General features: G+C 39.8%; 1 protein-coding gene and 2 pseudogenes across 1 annotated transcript; 2 read left to right on the top strand and 1 right to left on the bottom strand.

The window, feature by feature from the left end:
* Window positions 1–339: 339 nt before the first annotated feature.
* Window positions 340–6,579, bottom strand: LOC147424286 (uncharacterized). Its single transcript, XM_086501685.1, has 5 exons — window positions 6,569–6,579; window positions 5,736–5,792; window positions 1,281–1,303; window positions 707–848; window positions 340–417 (listed from the first exon to the last, which is right to left on the bottom strand). Exons 1-5 carry the CDS (start codon window positions 6,577–6,579, stop codon window positions 402–404), a joined length of 249 nt encoding a protein of 82 aa, XP_086357811.1. The 3' UTR covers window positions 340–401.
* A 657-nt stretch (window positions 6,580–7,236) lies between these two features.
* On the top strand, window positions 7,237–7,812 carry LOC147424285 (uncharacterized; annotated as a pseudogene).
* Window positions 7,813–12,361: 4,549 nt separating this feature from the next.
* LOC147424284 (uncharacterized) lies at window positions 12,362–15,517 on the top strand (annotated as a pseudogene).
* Window positions 15,518–20,529: the final 5,012 nt, after the last annotated feature.

Below are 20,529 nucleotides of genomic sequence, written 5' to 3'. Positions count from 1 at the left end.
TACTTTTATTTTCTGGAGTTGTTGATTTTCGAGGAGACTTTGATTCTGTAAAAAAAAACAATTAGATTCTTTTAAAATGATTTTGTATAAACTTTTATGAGTTTTAGTATAAATATATAAGGTATTTAAAATATATTTAAATTTTTTAAAATATAGATTGTTATTTTAAAGTAAACAATGGATTCACATTTGGGTGGAGAGAGAGAGAGAGAGAGAGAGAGAGAGAGAGAGAGAGAGATGTGAGAATGCATTATTTGATTATGTTGATAATTTATTTAAAATATTATTGAACCTGTTGGTATTTGAGTAAAATATGAATTTTTGAAGTAATAATTGTACCTTAACTGGTGGATGGAATATCTATAGGTATTGAAGTTGATTGCAAAGATGATTCTCCTTTATTAGCTATATCCATATCTATAAACAATGGTATGTAATTTTTTGTTTAGTTTGAAGAATATAATCATTTATAAAATAGAGAAGAAATTATGATTTTATACCATTGCTTTGATTCATAGTAATGAAGAAGTTGCAAGTAGTGCCATATTGTCTTCATGCAAATTCCATATCTAGTGATGCTGTAATGCTCTCCAAAGTGATTGGATCTTGTTTGTTTTTTACGTTGTATAGTTGCTCATACTCTTTTAGAATGATTGAAGCTAGTCTATTATCAAGAGTTTTCAAAGAGTCTAATGGAATGTTGTACCCAAAATGCAATAAGTTCATAGCATATGCTGAAATTCCATTCTTGTGTTTATCTAGTAAAGCTTGAGCTTCGTATCGCTCAAGCATTATATCTTCATTTGGTAAATCTTCTTTGAATATCTTAAGAATTCGTATTGTTAGACCTGCAAAGTAATTGTATTTGAATTAATTATATTTGAAATTATGAATAATAGAAGTAATTCTTTTAAAACATAAGCAGAATTATTTACCATCTACAGGGAGTTCTTTAGTAGTATGTGTTTTTTTCCATGTTTGAAACATATTGTCGGCTCCGTCCATATATTGTTTTAGCTCATCATAAGATGGCCAGCCATAAATATAATTTATTGGATCACGTCCCGAGATATTTGCATATTTAATTTGTTTGATTCTTAAGAAGAAGTTTTCTCTATGTTGCCTTTTTTATTTTCGTTGCTCTTCTTGTTCTTTTTGTTGTAGGTCTATTGTGGCTTTTGCTTTAGCTTTGATAGAATTGAAGACCTAATATATTTTAACACAATTTATATATTTAAGGTTATAAATATTGAAGTATGTGATTCGAGATAAAAGCTTACCTCCATATTGTTTAGCTTTCAATCTGAAAAATATAAAAATGAATTTATTAATAGTTTTTTTATATCAATCTAGTAATCAATTATAGCACCTTAAGTTTGATATAAAATAATTAATCATACGTTACCTTTGTTTTAATCTTTGGAGTATACTTTTGTAAGTCAATAATCTTCATATATATAGTGGTTTATTTCTTGTATTTAGAAATCGTCGATTGTTATTGAATTCAATATTTTTATGTTCTTTCGATTAGTCGATCGAGACAACATGACATATAATAGTCCAGGAGAAAAACATTTTTGAATTATTAACAATGACTTACCAAAGATAGTACATCCTTGGGATTTATGTCCAGTCATTGCATATGTTAGTGTTAGTGGAAAAGATGTTTTATGATACCATGTTCCATTGTATGTCTTTTTTTTATATTTAGATCTTCTAATAGTTACATTTTGTTGTGTATGATTTACATGTATTGTAAGTTTTGTTATAATAGATGTTATATTGTTATATTTAATATCTATGACTGTCCCAAAAGTTCCATTAGCTATACCTATTGCTAGATCTATGTTTTGTGTAAACATTACTAATGCCCCTATTGCTACTTTGGATAGGGTATGAAATTCTGTATCATTTATCCAATGTTGTAGTTCTGGTATATGATGTGCTGTTGTAGAAATATCTATATTGAATATATTGGAATGGTTGAATATCTTTAATAATATGAGGTCATTATAGTATATGACATCTTTATTATGTGTACATAATATAGTTGTGTCTTTATCTATATATTGTTCTAAATCTTTCTCCTGTATAAATGTATCTTTTAAGTATTTATCTAATTGTGATTTAGATGGTTTACTTTGTCTGATTATATTTAAGAATTCAATGAAGTCCGGATCTGAACAATGACGGATTGAGGTATATAATGTGTGGTGTATAGCTAATTTCCAAAATATAGAATTTGTTATTACACATTTTTGGCATATCAAGTCTTTATTTTTACAATTACATATTGCAGGCAATTGCGCTATATCTCCAAATAGAAGTAGTTTTTTAGTGTTAAATATTTCTAGCATAGATAAATTACAAGCTTATGAAATTTGGAGTATAATTGTATGTAATATTTGTGATGTCATCATTGAGAATTCATCAATTATAATTACATCAGAAGATCTTATTTTAATTGAACGAATATCATTTGATTCTAAATTAGAACGAAATAATTGATTTTTATTAGGTAAACAAAAAAAATAATGTGAAGTACGTGCTAATCGACTAAGTCTTGTAGCTGCTACTCCTGTGGTTGTTGTAAGGAGGACTCTTATGTTTTTGGTTATACATTGAAATGTGATATATTGAATTAGAAACGTTTTCCCAGATCCAGGTTCCATTTATTATATGTAACCCACCTGATTTTTCAAAAATTTTATTGTATATTAGTTTTTGCTCTTTAGTCAAAGTTGTATTTTCTATGTGTTTAAGCTCTTGTAGATGTATTATTGGATCATATTGATTCTCTCCTACAGTTTTAATATTGGTCTGTTTTTCTATAAAATCATTTGATGATAAATGTTCTTCTAAATTATGTATGGGATTCATTTGAAGTATTTGATTTGTAATTTGTTGTCTAGATTCATCGATTAATAGATGTGATTGAGAATAATTTTCAACTAGATTCTCTATGTCTTGTTCATTCTTTATTATTTGTCGTATTTGACATTCTAAAAAGTAAGATTTTTCTGTGTTGTTAATTGAGATTAATTCTTTTTCATTACGAAAATGTATATGTTTTAATAGAATAGTAAAAAAAAAACCTTCCATTTGATGGACAGGGTGAAAATCGATAAATCTTACTAATTGTTTATACTCTTCTATTTCATTTCCAAATAAATCATGCATTTTACATATCTTCTTTGTTGTATGCTTGAGTATTTTGTTAATTCTATAGTGACGAAAGTATGAATAAAATGTTAAGCTCTCCAATTCTAATGGTCTTGCTGTATATAGATCAATTGGATGTAGTATAGAGGTTTAAAAAATTTGTATATATTTTTGTCTTTTTTTAGGAGGTGAACAATCTATATAAGTTACCTTTTCTGATTTTTTTATAATTGGTATCTCTAAACACACCATGGCTGCTTCGGTTGCTGATATTGGTTTTGTTAATACATAAGAAGATATTAGTTTGAGTTTTGTATCATCAATATTATTTAATCCTAATGTTTTCGTTGTTTCTAGATCGATATCTATTTTTCCTATAGGTTCTGATTTCAATGCATATTTTAGTAAGTAATATGATAATCCTGTATTGGTTACTTTTTGAATATTCATATGGGCTTGCCATAACAATAATACTCCTGCATGATAAGGGAACACATTTCTGTGTTCTAATGTTGGTCTATAATAAAGCCATCATTGAGTTTGTTCATGAATAATTGGCTTAGGATTACTTTGAATATCGTATGGAAATCCATATTTACATTTGATTTTTTTTATTTTGTAATTCTATTTTACAAGATTCTCTACAATTATGTATTTGTTTTTTGATAACTAAGTTATGCAATTTATATTCAATTGATGTTGGATCAAATTTATTTATTGTATGTAAATAAGGTATATGGCTATCTATCTCGAAAGATATTCGATCGACATCGTTTGAATCTACCCATAGCATTATATGTGCATGTGGTGAACCTCTATTTTGTATCTCATATCGTATTAGATAGTGGTTAATGGTACCTAATAATCCATTAGGAATAAATATGTATTTGTTTAAAAATGTATGTAAACGTTTGTGAAAAATCATCATGCACTCGGCTGGACAATCTGTCCAATTGAGTTTTAAGTCTATCTTTTGGATAATTTTTTCTAAATCTTCTATTTCTACCCATCTACTAGAGGATACTTCATCACAAGTTAGGGTTAAGAAGAAGTTAGGTAAACCAAATGACTCTACCATGCATAATAAATCTTTTAAATTCTTACGATACCATGACGGAGAGCCTGGAATTGAATAAGAGATACTGTGTTTTATGATATAACGTATGGTATCTAGCTCAGATGCATGTAGATTTTTTAGTTTGAATTTATCTATATCTGATTGTAGCATTGTTAAATTTGTTGAATTTGCTATTATCAAAGCTTGACGTGGTTGGTACATCATCAATAAGTATGGCTTGTATAAAGTGAATATTGAGAAGAATGAGGCTATTCTCATTTTTAGATATGTATGAAATTTTAAAGCTCCATCATGAGCTCCATATCCTAATGTAAATAGAAATGGAAATAGGGCTTTCTCTATTGTAATATCTTTTAAATTAGATACTCCATCTAAACTTGCATATAAGTTAATGATTTTTTTATTATTTAATATTTCATACATAACCCCACCATGAGATAACTTACCTATTTTGTATTGTGATTTTAGTTGTGTGTTGTTTACTTGATCTAAGATATCTAGATAATTGTATTGTGTGCTACTATCATTAAGTCATAAGGAGAAGATGATGCATGTTTGTTTAGTAAAGTAGTAATTGTATTAGAAGGAATTATAAGAATTGCTAAAGTTTTTAGTGGTTGTTCATATATAGTATAGAATTTTTTTACTAATGGATTATTTTTTACTAAAAAGAGCAATAGTGTGTTTATTTCATGTGAGTTTTTTGTTAGATTATTTAATAAATCATTACTATTTTGATATGAAAATAGAGGATTATCTAATAATGATCTTTGTTCTATATTACCTATGGCTATAGATGTTATCTTTTTACTGATATTTAAAGAGATATCTAAAGTAGATAGCATTTGTACTTCATGTACGTTCATTGTTAGTATTTTTTATATATAAGTCGGGTGATAAGTTACCCAATATTTTCCTTTAATGTTGTTTTGAAAACATTTGGAGCAGTTATAAATTTCTATATTGTCTTGTTTGTTATTTTGAAATGATGTTAGATATGGATTGGATAACTCATATCCTCGTAAATAGGTACTTGTTTTTTTAATATATTTTAAGTTTTGTTTTTCATACTTAAAAAATAAGTTTCCACAATTGGAACAATATTTATATGATTTGATCGAATTAGAACAAATATTTACCCATGAATCAAAATCTAAATTAAAAATGTCAAAAGTTGGAAGTAAGTTTGTTTTTCTACGTAAATGTCTTATAATCTTGGTATGCTTTGCTTTTTGTTTTAGTTTGGATGCTTTCGTCGTGGGTAATAGTTTATTTGTTTTCATCTTCAATTACGTATTGTTTATTATTATTTTGTATATTTGGTGACCTTAAGATTTCATAATATTTATATCGATATGTATATTATTTGTATTGAGCTTAGACTAATATTCTAATTTGGAAAGAAAATCTTTTTGATCTTATTGTGGTTATCAAAATATTAATATTAAAATTTGTTTTTATATGTGTGTTAAAAATATTCTTAAATATGACATACCTTGTGTTATAGTCAAATGTTAAGTCGCTTTGTAGATGTTGAAGAGCTTCTTGTAAACTAGCAAATGGTAAAACTTAAGAAGTTAGAATATAGAGTTATATATAATTTGATGCTAATTACCAAAGGAATGATAAGAGATCAATGCTTGACCAGCTTTGGTAAAGCTTTGATTGACACATGTGGCATGTGATATATTTTGACAGCACACAAGTTCTTGGTAAGCTTTATGTTTGCAATGCTATCTCTTGGACTCTACTTATCTCAAGGTATATGCAAGGCCAGGGTGAAAGCCCTAATCTTTTTTTTTTTTTTTAAATAGCAAAGGCAAACATCTCTCCTAATCACTAATCCTTGCATTTGGAAGGAATGTGGCATCATACAAGAAATCAACCAAGGAAACAAGAAGTCGACCAAGGCAAAAGATTCAAGATCTGATGAAAAACAACATAATAATTGACAAAGCTTTGATTGACATGTATGCCAAATCATACCATAAGCTGATATATGGTGGAGTAACTTCAGAAATTGACACATTGCAAACTCACTGAACTTGGTCTAGATTCACTTTATGTTTTTCAATGCATTTCTGGGAATCAACTTTGCGATTTGATCGGGTATACATCTCGTATTTGATAAACGACGGATCAGCTCATTCCTCTGATCCATGATGACAAACTCCTTCAACTACAAACAATTGGTTCACCTCCATCAAGTTGGTTGTGAGGACACAAGCACGTTAAAACGGGGAGTAGATGGAAGCGGGACCAGATAGTATTGTAAGGTGGCCGGACACGTGATGTTTTCAACCAAAAAGAATGTGCTTAGTGACTTACCTTTGGTACATTGGCTCGACAAGGTGCAGCTATTTATTATCACGGTAATGCCAAAGCCGAATACAGATGTCTCGCTTGTGTTTTGGATCAAAAGCTCATTCAAGGGGCAAGGGAGCTTATCCCGAGCTGCAAGGGTAGCATATGGACATGGGGACATTATCCCTATCAATCTATCACGGATTTTGGATACATGTGCAGATATCATGCAAGATGTACCCTCCCCTCCTTCGTAACTGCCAACGTCAACACTTGATCCTCATATGCATGATGAAGAGGTCAGAATAGACAGTTTTTTATGTTCTGTTGCTACTACATTTTCTCACTCGGTGAGGCAGAATAGTTTCGCAGGCACAAAAGCCAGACATTGCAGCCCTATCATGTATTCAAAGTTTGGTGAAACTTTGAGGCACGTCGTGATTCCCCACCTCAAAGACATGATGTGGAATGCAGTACTCTTACGCCATTCCAGAGTCTAATGAAGCATTATTCTAAGTCAGCAATCAAGCGGTAGAGTCAACTTTGACTCTTACCCCCATGCTCCTCAGATCCAAGCAGAAGACGACAAGAGACAGATTTTATTAGTGGAACTAGCCAAAGCTCAGTATGAGAAATGAAGGAAGTGGGGGGGAGTGCTAGGTGGGTACTGTTGACTTCTACTCGTCGAATGAATGGGAGAAGCAAGTAAGTGCAGGGCAAAGCGATCTACGAGTTGGGAGTTGCTTGATGAAGTGGAACCCCCACTCGGCTTGGCCGGTTGGCATCGAAGGCAGGAAGGGATGTTGGAGGTGCCTCGTGGGGCACCATCTTTAAGTTATGCTACAGGTCCGGCCTCCTTAGAGGAGGTTCTCAGTGAGAGCCCAAGGTAATCAGAATGGGTATGGACAGAGGTGGCCAGCGGCCAGCGGTTGTGAGGAGAACCATCTGAACCTGATCGAAATCAGGATGAGAGTAAGTTGAGAAGGCAGGCTGTGGTATTGAAGAGGGAGCCAGGTATTTTACACAGGCAAATCCAGGGAAGGCATGACAAGTGTATGAAGATGTGGGGAACTTCAGTTATGAGACCACCAGGTCTGTCCTATGGAAACATGGGGAGCGCGAGCCCCTTCGACGAAAAGATGCACGATGATTGGATCATGGCTGTGGTTATGGAGATTCAAAGGGGAACGTATTCAGAGTTCTCGTATGGGTTATTCGCTGGGCTGAGGTGGACCCTCCGGGATTGGTCACCATTAGGATGCAGTTGAGCAAGAGGGGTGCAAGTCCTGTTATGGACGCACATGTAGGGCTGAGGATATCATGGATGGCCAGTTCTCGGCTATGATACCCTCGACGAGGTACCCATTGGTAAGAGATGCCCGAAGATTAGTTATGGGCTGCTGGAGCTCCCAGTCCTGGCTTGGCTGGCCAGATACGATGCAATCAGAGGGCTGGATGTTCCTAACCCCTTAAGATGGCTCTCGAAGTTATATCCCTCATAGTTATATCGCCATTACACTAATGTGCCTACATCCAAACACAGTACAAGGATAGGTATTGTGGTGTTCTATAATGCAGCTCTGGTGTAAATATAAGCTCCGAGTCAATCTTGGGCAGCTTCCTTTTGTCTATGATCAAAGACTATCTAGATTCAAGAGTCTGTGTGCATCCAAGAGCCTTCTTAGAAAAACATTGAGCAGCGAGGAGCTTCATCCCTTGATGACCACACAAACCAAAGGTGCCCATGACAGTGAAGCAGGTCACCATGGATTGTTGGTCCATTGATTCTACTGAAGGGTGCACTTGTAAGCAAACCTGCTCATAGGACTAATTACCAACATTGAGAATAAATGGGCCAAGGAAACATGAGAGATGGTTGGATGAAGGAGATCGCAGGGACGCCCTGTCGATGGGAAAATCCTTGTCCCCTTTTCCACTTTCACGCTTTCATTAGATAGAGTTCTAGTGTAAGCCTCACTACTGTATACAATGTCATCTGTCTTAGCAAACACACAAAAAGTATCCAGAATAGGCCAATATCCCTGAGCATGGCACATGCATTTTGCAATGTCTCCTCGCTCCATTCCTTGTTTTGCAAATGCTTCAGTTTTCTTAGCACTGATAGGCTTAGGCCCCACACCAGCAAAACTAATGAGCTTTCCTTTACAACTACGTTCCCATCTTTCTCACTAAATAAGACCTTCCTGCCTACATTTACAAGAGCAATGCCATCATTTCTTCTATGTGCTTGCTTGAACTCCTTTACATACTCAAACTTAGTGTCCATGGCATAAACACAGAGTATAGTAATTCTTTCTTCTCCATTTCAACCTTCCTATAAGCCACAAAGAAACCTACAGCCTTTATTTCTCTAATTGATTCCTTGGTATCCATCACCTTGAACACCGACTTGCTTGCAATCCACAGTGGATTCAAACCTGAGATCGGGCTCATTGTACATATGTTTCCACCACTGCTGATACATTTCTTATCTGGGCACCAGCAAACCATCTGAGCCATTCAATGAAAGCAGCACAAGCTGACGTTCTGGCCACCAACAAACCATCTGAGTTGTTCAATGAAAGCACCACAAGCTGACGTTTCATGGGCTCCTCTTTCCCTCAACAACTACCGCATCAACAAGCTGATGTTTTTGTTAGGAAATAAGACGTAGCTAAATAGATAATTGAGTAGATTACTTAATGGAGAGAGACAGATTTATATACACCAGATTATAGAGTAGAGAGAGAGAGAGAGTACACACGATATAAGTGGTTCACCCAATGTGGGCTACGTCCACGGGAAAGCAGCCACTCAATGGCTTTAGTACTTCAAAACAAGAAGTAGTTTACAAAGGGATTATACCCTTAATGGAGCTCCCGCCTTGCTTCAATCTCACCACCTCACACTCACCTTGTTGCATCAACTTCACACTATGAAATGTGTGTAGAAATGGCCTCCTTTTATAGGCCAAAAGGGCTGCCCTCTCTTATGAGAGACAGCCATGTGTAGCCGCCCTTGTGCGAATAAGTCCAAATCGAACCCTCCAATCCGTCCATATGTGGCCGCCCTTGAGAAGACAAGTCCGCTTTTGAATTCGGCCACCAGCCACCGGCCATTGACTTCCGACCACCGGCCATCGGCCATTGACTACCGGCCACCGGCGAACCGACCGGTTGTTTTCCGACCACTTTCTGGCCGCCGTCCGGCCATAATATTCCGGCGAAAAAGAATATTTCGGCGAAAAAAAATCTCGGGGGCCTCCGCCCCCGAGGCCTTTAAAGTTGCCCCTGATTCTTGTCCGTGAAAATTTTGGTTTCCGGTGAGTGATTTTCCTTCACACACGATGGCTTCTCCTCATAATGGGAACCTTACAAATGTGCGCTTTTACCACAGAAAATTACAAGGGTAAATCAAGCTCCATACTTAACAGTTTTGGGCACTAGCAAACCATCTAATCTGTTCAATGAAAGCAGCACAAGCTAATGTTTTATGGGATCCTCTCTCTCTCAAGCACTGCTGCATCACTTCTAAAAGCCTCGAGAGAGTCACAGATGCACCAACCTCTACACCATCATCGCTCATACTTATACTATTCAACTCAACCACATGCCTGGTGGAGATGAGTATAGGATAAGAGACTTTTTGAAGCGAGTCTTGATGCCAACCTACTCTCTCTATGCAGCCCAACCCACAACTCCACCCCGACTCAAGCTGCACTACCCATTTCCCAACAACCCCGGATGTATGGTGTCCGGGTCACCTGCTCAAATACCTATACCCAAATCAGAAGCTGGGCTGAAATTGGAAAGTGAGGAAAGCCTCTCAAGGGCTGATGCAAAAGGCCCCAAATTGGGGCTGAATCGAGGATAAAACACCGAGAAGAAAGCTACAAATTTTGGTCAGCAAAGAGCCCGAAATTAGGGATGATTTGATTAGACAAAGGGAGCCTGGAAGGGCTCGACAAAAAGGGCCCAAGCGGAGGGCTGAAGCTGATGGTGGAAAGGGTTAGCTGTAGCCTAAACCTATGTATCCAAGCCTCAAGGAGGCAATGCAAACCAACCCCAAATGGGGAATATACCTGAACAATAGAGACCACATCCCCTCACTTAGGCCGGAATCAAACTTTTGTATCCCTTTGATCACTGAGAGATATGGCTGGCTTGTTGAGCTTACACCAAAATATATTGAAGGCATGGTATCAAGACCTCCACTCCCGACAAAGACTGAAGAATAGACCAGGTTGAATCAGCCTATCTTCTGGCTTAACCGGATTGAGCTTTGTGTAAGAGCGAAATCGCTGATGCGGAGACTTTTTGTCTAGCATTTTGGTCTGAGCATAAAAACTCCTATGCAGACAAAAGCTTCTCGAATTTCAAAGCTTCCACTTTATTTTATCTATATAGGCTGATAAGAAAAAGGACCAAGTGTTATCGATCCCTTGAGAATGACGGAGGAGAAGTAATGCCTTCTTCAAGATGAAGCCATTGCAAAGTAAAGAACATCCCTAGCATTGGGAACGCAACCATCCACTTCAGCAGCCGATAGTAATGCATGTGAAACGTAAGCGAAAACTCGTCGGTGAAATAAAAGCCGTTCTTATCTACCATTTCCAGGATTACTGTGCCAGAAGACCGCACTGAGACACATCGCAATTTGAATTGATGCCTTCCAGGTTGTTCAATCAACCGATCTCTGTAATGCGTTTCGGACCTATGTAATTATGGGTCACCCACTGCTGAAAATGACTCTTCGCAATCAAAAAATGAATGTTGCCGCTGCAATGAATGAGCTACAACCTGTCACCTGCTGCTCTACACTCGTGTAGACCTAAAATTGACAAGCTACTGCATGTGCATTTCAAAAACTAACCTGCAACTGTTGTTCTTGCTGCAAGCTGCCTACAAATGATGCAAACAAGAAAAAACTGACGACCTGACCTGAAATGCATTGGCCTCGATGTGCGTGGAGTTGCTCACGAACAGTTTGCTACTGTCACGACCAGTTTACGTGCCCTCTGCAGAGGAGTTGAGGCCAAAAAGAAATGCTGCATTGAGTATATACAAGATCTTGAACACAATTTGCAGTCTGTGGTAACTTTGCAAGCAAAAGAGTATAAAGATAGGCATTAGACAAAGGAACCTTAATGAGGCACTAAGTATATACAAGATCTTGAACCTGATTTGTAGTCTGTGCTAGTTGACAGAAAGCAACTTTGCAAGCAAAAGAGTATAAAGACAGGCATCATATAGAGGAACCCTAATGAGGCTGCTCCTCCAATCCCTCTGCTTGCAACACTAGCTCTACAAAGTTTTAGTGTTGATTTCTTTGCAGCAGAAGAAAATTCAACTTTGGATTTGGGTGGAGATAAGAAGATTAGTATATTGTGCCACATTGTAAACACTACATGTTCCAGCCCATTGATCTCCTACGAGAAACCTATGATCATGAGGACCTCATAATGCGTGTCACGTCCCTAAAGAACCTTCTTGCTGTTGTACTCATAGAACGGCAACCCACACCTCTTACTACTTGCCGCCCTACCCTGCTCCTGGCGACCTTTCATTACAACTCAAGCCTCAGTAGCTGGCCTCACTGTTGAGATGTTGATTGCCCACATACTCCAGGAGGACATCTTGCATAGCGGCACAACCTCCTCATCGGTGGCGAACACTCCATGTGCCCAATAAGTGCAATGTTTTTCTGGATGACAAAACCGGAGGCCCTTCCGCAAAACCGAAGGCATATAAAGAAGCGGAAGAAAAGAGGAGTGCGAATGCATCGTGTGGGGATGAAATGACAGGAGATGAGGATTAGTTTGTTGAGGTTGAAATGGAGGAACAGTATTTGGCCGAGAAATTGAATGCGATGTTCCCGATCGAAGGGATTATTCTTGATGACGGTGGTAATATAGATGTGGATACTTGTAGTAACTCTTATGCTTCCCGGAATGAGGAATTGATGGCTTTCAAGCCGAATGTGCTGGATGAAGATTGCTCGAATGAGAGCCATATTGATGAGTGCCCGATTGGCCCTGTTCCCCCTCTTTATGATTGTGCTTGGGGAGTGCAAGAATGCATGGGGATGTTGAATTCGGAAAAGACTGACATGCATCGTGTAGTGGAATTGAATGAGGAAGTCTTAGAGGAGCGTTAGGTGGGCCCGGACAACTCCCACCCCTCACATGATTGGGGAACACAAGCGTATGCACATATGTATGGATCAAAAACCAAGGACTGGTTGGTGCCTGGTGCAGAAACAACAGGTGTGCTAGAACTGTGGGAAGATATGACTGAGCGGGATGTAAGACTAGAGATGGTGGATGCGCTTTTAGGCCATGAGACAGGGTCGTTCTCCTTGGAAGAGGGGATGCTCCCAGAGTCCGCTGAAAGACTTGAAACCTTGTTAACCAGGTGTGAGACCAGATGCAAGAGAAGAAGTGGGGATCTGGGTCAAGTTACCTGATCCTAATCGAAGCAAGAAAGAGCATTTGGAACCACTAGGCAAGATGCCAAACGATTATGGTACTTGGATTGAGCATGAGGCTAAGCCCTGTTCAGCCCTAGAGTTGAGGAAGGAACATCAGAGGAACCACAAATTTTTTTGTACTACATGGAGGGTTACGAGATCAAACAACTGATGGTCGTTAAAGGGGGTTACACATGTCGGAAGAGGCAGTTCGGGCGATGTATTGCAAAGGGGAGCTGTTTGGTGCGGACCCATCGAGTCAAGTGACGCTTGTTTCGGGAAACATTGGGAGTTCAGTTCCAGGTAAAGCACGACCAGATAGAGTATGTGTGGGATTGACAAACACGATATTGAGGGGCATCAATGCAAGTGGTCACGAATGGAGTCAAGATAGCGGAGTATATCTGGCAATGTGGCTAGTCAAGTAGGTGTATTGAGGTTCATGGAATATACCGAGATCAGGGTCTTGCGAAGATCCGTTTTGTGGAGTTGGTGCAAATGCAACAAGTGCTGGGATGCACCTATGTAACCAGCAACAAATGGTCCTTAGTGGAGATACACATAAGTAGCTCGGGGTTAGCCTTTCGGGGAGGTCGTACTTTTCAGTGGGCAACTAAAATATTATGCAAAGATGTGGGGTTATGTGGGTTCTAGGATATAGAGCCCGGAGGCTCGAGAAGCCTTGCGCCATCGCAATGGAACCAAGTGTGTTGTGGAAGCATGCTTAAGGATGAAGCCGAGATGTGTGGTGCAGGAGAATGGAGGTTGCAGACCTGCATTGCTGGTTATTGTAAGGGGACCAGAGCCCCTCTTCGAGTCTCGAATAGTGTACTCATGACATGTACTCAGATTGAGTGCTCTTGGGCTTGCGGATGGCAGCCAGGGTTGGTAACCCTGTTGGTGACTGAAAACACCGGACGGGAAAGTACTAGGGCAGAGACAACCCTGTTAAGGATCAATGTACGTGAGGATGTACTGACGTTTGACAAAAGAAGTCTCGGGGTTGCTATGGTAACTCCTCGAGGACGGTTATGCTGGAAGGACAAAGGGAAAGGTGGCCTCGTATGGGACCCAGGAGAAGGTACCCAATGCTGGGATGCATTCGAATATGGAATGACCCACATGTGCATAAGTGCAGAGATAACAGCACAGTGGAACTCGCTTGATCGATGCAAGGCGAAGCCAGCGGGATTAGAGCTGTGTTCTGGTCTTAGTACGCGCATTGCACGGAGACATAGATTACACCTAATGGATCAGCAGGGACTGATCCAAATGCAGGCCTTAGATGGCCGTTGGATTCCCCCACGATGGGGCCAATTACAAGAGCATGCGAAATGGGTTAGGTGTGCTCAACACAAGACCAGGCGTACAAGGCAGCAAGGGACACATTTGGATGGTCAGCAATGTACCTCCACGGAGATATATCGGGCTGAGCTGGGGGGCCAACGAGCAACTAAGATGTCTGGTGAGATGTGTGGGCATGAGATGTGTGGTCATGAGTGGAACAACATGTCAAAACAAGTAAGGGATGATCGAGGGATTCCCCCTAAGAAAAAACACGTAGGACAAACAAGGGATGAACAGGATAGACTCGAGTCGATGGGCCAACAATTGGTCACATGTACTGGTGTGTATCAACTGGCGGGGCAACCAGGAAGCAGGTTATGTTGAATCGGAATGAGGTTAAACAAAGGAGAGCGTGTAAGCCGTCTGTTGCGGAAATGCTCATGAATGATCGAGGTGATCAATCTTGGACGGAAAAGCAGTTGGAACTAAGGACAGCTGTGGATAAGAGGCTGGACCCTTGCAGTTTTAATAAGGATAGTTCATGAGGCTGGATGTGAAAGGGTACTCCAGGCGCTGGCGGGATTAAGGCCAAAAGACATGTATAATGATTCATTATCGAACCTACGGGTTCGACGCAGGCGCTCAGAGCATAGAGCCAGGAAAACTACGCCTTGGTACAGCTGGACTGCGTGCTGGGTACACAGGTCGCCCCTGCATAGGCAGGTCACAGGCACATCCCAGGGGGGAAACGTGTAGGCTGTGAGCCATCCCTCTGAGGGGGCCGCGAGCAGCAAACTTATCAACAGGTCACGTTACAGCAAGGCTTCGCCCCCATACTACTTGACACAGGCATTTAGTGGCGCCTGCAGTAGGCTGTGGCATAGAACCATTGCACTAGGACACAGGTGGAATCATCATAACATCCAGCCGAGTCCGAGCAGGTGGAGGTTTTTGAGTGCTAAGGAAGAGTAGGTTGTTAACAGACTAAGCAGTATCTATTTGCGTACAGTCACCTTGATTCATATCACCCACAAGGGGCTGCGTTGTGGATGCCGCATGGTCTCAGCTGAACCAGTGCTGGCTTTTGTTTCTTGGATTCTGAATGTATGCAGCAGGCTTTTTGATCGGGGTACAGCTGGACTGCGTGCCGGGTACACAGGTCGCCCCTGCATAGGCAGGTCACAGGCACATCCCAGGGGGGAAACATGTAGGCTGTGAGCCATCCCTCAGAGGGATCCGCGAGTAGCAGACTTATCAACAGGTCACATTACACCAGGGCTTTGCCCCCATACTACTTGACACAGGCATTTAGTGGCGCCCGCAGTGGACTGTGGCATAGAACCATTGCACTAGGACACAGGTGGAATCATCATAACATCCAGCCGAGTCCGAGCAGGTGGAGGTTTTTGAGTGCTAAGGAAGAGTAGGTTGTTAGCAGACTAAGCAGTATCTATTTACGTACCGTTGCCTTGATTCATATCGCCCACAAGGGGTTGCGTTGTGGATGCTGCATGGTCTCAGCTGAACCAGTGCTGGCTTTTGTTTCTTGGAACTTGAATGTATGCAACACGCTTTTTGATCAGGGTTGAAACTGCCCGTGGTATGTATGTCGTTGTTAGGTGCAACAGAATGAATGTTTACGCTTTTCTCAAGATGAGTGCTCCGAATTGTGCTCAAGGTTCCTTTTATTCTTATGGAAGGTAGAGCCTTCCGTTCTTAATGAGAGAATGCTATGACCACAAACAAAGTGAATGGACACTGTGCGTGCAAGTATATGAGACTGAGAGATAGAGAGAGAAGAGAGATTCGACACTAGAGACATTGTAAAACCCTCCTCTGAAGGTCCCACTCTCATCGGCGAGAGTGGTCTACTTATGTTTGCATCTACACTAAGTGATTGGGCATGCATGGTCTACGAATAGACTTACAAAAGTGCCAGATCACTTCTAATCTAGACTGACTAGACTGACTGAACCCTGGTCATGTTGTAGCTTGTCCACGGACACATAGGGTTGGATGTGTCACGTGACAGTCGTTGAGGGGTCACGAGCTAAAGGCTCCTGAATGCATCTCCTTCTAGTTGTGGAATCATATACCCAGCAGGTTTTTTGGGTAAGGCCACCTGGTCTCAGCCGAGACACAGTGAGCTAGTGCTTCTCACTACGTTTGTGGCCGGGTACTCGCTTGCGGGCTGGACTAGGCTCCTGTTCTCATTGTACTTGGTTTAAGCGCAAGCAGAAGTATTCCTATCTTATATCTTGCGGTTCTTATAGCCGTGTTGGCTCATCGAGTCGAGGAGGATATACCCTCGCTCGCTTATCAGTGTTTTTGGATTGGTTTCTAGTGTGCTGGCCACTATAGATCTGCACATAGATTCTCTCTTGGGCCCAGTTGAGCTCCGTGTTCATTGTCTTAACCTCCCATCGAGCGGGGTTGATGACTTTTGTAGATACAGCACAATGTACTTCTGGAATCAAAAGTCTCAAGTGTTCGCCTTCTTCAAAGACTATTGTATCCTTGCCTTCCGTCAACACGATCTTCCTGTCTATTTTCTCCTCTTTGGAAATGCAAGAGAGTACATCTCTAAGGAGTTTCAAGGCTTCTGCAAAACAGAGGGGATTCAGCAGTATACGGTCCCCTACTCTCCTCAACAGAATGGAGTTTTAGAACGGAACAAAAGGACCCTTTTTCAATCAGCACGGGCGATGCTTCTCACTTTTGGAGTCCTCAAATCCTATTGGGAAGAAGCAATTGCCACTGCTTGTTATCTCGAGAACCGAATCCCACACTCAATTGACCCCCAACACACTTCATACTTCCATTGGTTTGGGGCATTTTCAACGATGCTACCTGCAAAACTTCTACCATTGTAAAGAATGATGGTCTTTCTTTATTTTGGGATCGCACCCATGATTCCACCAGCCAAAGTGATGAAAGACATGAAACTTTTTTTTTTGTCCGTGGATGCAAGAGGAGACGAAGCCAACATACCCATTCTAAGCACATTTGCCTGCTTTCTCTTGATGATTGCAAAACTCATGAGGTGTCTAAAAATTACTGCTGAGGAGTTGAGGCCAAAAAGAAATGTTGCATCAAGTATATGCAAGATCTTGAACACAATTTGCAGTCTGTGGTAACTTTGCAAGCAAAAGAGTATAAAGACAGGCATTAGACAAAGGAACCTTAATGACGCACTAAGTATATGCAAGATCTTGAACCTGATTTGTAGTTTGTGCTAGTTGACAGAAAGCAACTTTGCAAGCAAAAGAGTATAAAGACAGGCATCATATAGAGGAAACCTAATGAGGCAACATAATACTCATGCTGATGCTAATGTCCTTGAAGGTAACACGTCTATTTCTCTCATGACCTTCTGCTCAGACACAAAGTCAAGCTTGTTTTAGCTTAAAAGAGGTTTTGGACACATGATATCTCTCTTGAGGAGCTACTAGAAGCTCCTTTAACAGATTATGAGAGGCACTGAGAAGAGAACATACTCAAAAATCGCCATTTGATGCAAAAGCTTGGCCTCACATCCTCAGTCGTCAGAACCAATGGAGAGCTTTCACACTCATGCATGAAGCCTAGGGGGAAGGCTAAAGTCCTTGAAGGTGTAGCAACAAATGATTGCATCTAGAGAGAGGCCCTCTCTTTCCATCCGTTGAAAATAGCACAAAGCTTGCTTGCTACATACATGTTGCGCATATGCTAGCAATCTAATCATGAATTTTGTGGTGGTCTTCCAGAAGGCTAGAGGCCTTGAAGGTGTAGCAGAGATTTCTTGCTACATACATGCTGGGCATATCTTGGAATGACGATTCCAAGACTTGATATTTCTCACAAAAAACTCATGATTATGAACTTATTGAATTCTTTCACTTGTGTCAAGGACTTGTGTGAGGGCAAAAAAATGACAATGCATCAGCTTGAAGCTTCCTACTCATCCCCACGACCCCGCCTTCAATAGCACCCTAATTTTTCTCTCCTTCCAGTTGGCCCTCACAACCAAGGTATGCTCAAAATGCTGCTCGTCGACCCTGCTATCTCCTTTGTCAAATACGTCAATGCTCTTTTTACTTTTTTCCTCCTCCTAGTCAGCCCTCACAACCAAGCTATGCTCGAACTCGTGTTCATTGAACCTTCTATCTCCTTCTTCATATACGTCAACGCTCTTTGTGTGTGTGTGTGTGTGTGTGTGTGTGTGTGTGTGTGTGTGTGTGAGAGAGAGAGAGAGAGAGAGAGAATTATACATGTAGTCAATGCTTTTTTGTGTGTGAGAGTGTCCTTCTTCTAGTTGGCCCTCACAACCAAGCTATGCTCAAAATGCTTCTCACCAACCCTGCTATCTCCTTTGTCAGATATGTCAATGCTCTTTTTACTTTTTCCCTCCTCCTAGTCGGCTCTCACAAGCAAGCTATGCTCAAACTCGTGCTCGTCGAACCTGTTATCTCCTTCTTCAGATACGTCAATGCTCTTTGTGTGTGTGTGTGTGTGTGTGTGTGTGTGTGTGTGTGTGTGTGTGTGTGTGTGTGTGTGTGTGTGTGTGTGTGTGTGTGTGTGTGAGAGAGAGAGAGAGAGAGAGAATTGTACATGTGGTCAACACTCTTTTTGTGTGAGAATGTGTGTGAGAGAAAGAAAGACAGAGAGTAAGAGATTGCTCCCCCCTTCGCGAACCATCCAAACCTCTCCCTTACCCTTCACGCCATGCTGCATCGACTTCAAAAGGACTCATGGGAGAGAGAGAGAGAGAGAGGAGCACATGGCAGAGAGAGAAAATTGTACCTGGCTGCATCGACTTGAGAAGAGCGGGATATCGACTTGAGAAGAGAAGATTAGATTGCAAGAAGAGCACTTTGAATAAAGCAGATGAATTGAACGTCGGGTGCATAGAAAGTGGGAGAGAGAAAAGTCAGATTTAAAGTCGCGATCTCATTTGTGTCTTTTCGCTAACGTGGCATAGCTCTCCTTTGAGCTTTCAAAAAATAGCCTTTGGGCTAACTGCCCTAAATACCCCTTTAATTTGTGGCAATTCCCAAAATACCCCTCAAATTTCAAAAAGTCCCAAAATACCTGAGATTAAATTTTTCCAAAGATTAAAAGATTTGTACCTTTCATAAGAAGACTGATTGTCTATCAATACAAGATACTAAAACTAGAATTTGAGTAGGTTATGTAGGCTTTGGAGATGAATTGCTTCATTATTTTTAGATATAATTGCCCTTTTTTGCGAGGTAATTTGTGACAAATTACATGCTAAGCACTTAAAAACGGATCTTGATTGTCAGAAAAGAATAAAGGAATGATAAGCTTGACCAAAATAGATACAAGGGTATTTTGGGAATTTTTGAAATTTGAGGGATATTTTGAGAATTTCCACAAATTAGAGGGGTATTTTGGTAATTTTCCCATAATTTTATGCAATTTTTCTCCAAACTTTACATGTACAACTAACATATAGAATTTCATGTGCAAGCATTTCCAATTTTTAGACTCGCCCCATTCATAGATCAACAAAGACGAGACAAGAAGTAATGATAAACAAGTATAAGGCTTGCCGGGCTAGAAAAATACATTTTTCCTACTCGGTGAAAATGAGGGAAAACTTGAAATTCTCCTTGTTTTTAGGTCAAGATTTGAAGCTTTTGCCAACTTGTGTAAATTTCCTAGCTTCCTTAAAGGCTAGCTCAAAATCTAGCCAGAATTTTACACTTTGAGCCTGTTAAAATACATTGACCCCATTTTTTTTCCTAAAAATGAGGCTTTCCTTCTATAACTTTAATAAATAAGCAATAGGAAAGAATGAAAGAGTTTGAACATTTATCTATGAGAGAGAGAGAGAGAGAGAGAGATATGTGTTGAAAGAATAAGTATAAAAATTAATGATTAGTTTTGGTTTTTAAAATACATAAGTAGTCCTTAGTAAAAGGTTGGATTTTGTCTGTATCTTTGGGCCATTGGATAAAGCCTGTGGATTAGTTCCACATGGCAAGCTAATGATGACAAACTTCTTTTCTTTCTTGCTAAAGACACTACCCACTAGCTCATGCAACCCACCTTCTGTCATAATAACTAATATCTAATTCTCCTAAATTATTTTCTCATTTTAAACTGATCATTTAATATGGGGAAGTGCTAGGGGAGAAAAAGCTAGAATATTTGTTAAGCTGTCAGACCGGCCACAGTAGGGATCCAAAGGAGGGAAAATAGAGATCCAAAGGGGGGGGGGGGGG

This window comes from Adiantum capillus-veneris, chromosome 26 (genome assembly GCF_014529385.1).
Source record: "Adiantum capillus-veneris isolate H3 chromosome 26, ASM1452938v2, whole genome shotgun sequence".
NCBI lineage: Eukaryota > Viridiplantae > Streptophyta > Polypodiopsida > Polypodiales > Pteridaceae > Adiantum > Adiantum capillus-veneris.
The sequence above is the reverse complement of the archived record's forward strand: the minus strand, read 5'-3'. Positions and strand labels throughout refer to the sequence as shown.

Excerpts from the sequence above, each read along its gene's own strand:
- LOC147424286 (XM_086501685.1), bottom strand. Across the intron at positions 1,304-5,735 it reads ACATTTGACTATAACACAAG|ATTGAAAGCTAAACAATATG; the intron begins GTATGTCATATT and ends TATATTTTTCAG. Across the intron at positions 849-1,280 it reads GAAAGCTAAACAATATGGAG|GTCTAACAATACGAATTCTT; the intron begins GTAAGCTTTTAT and ends ATTACTTTGCAG.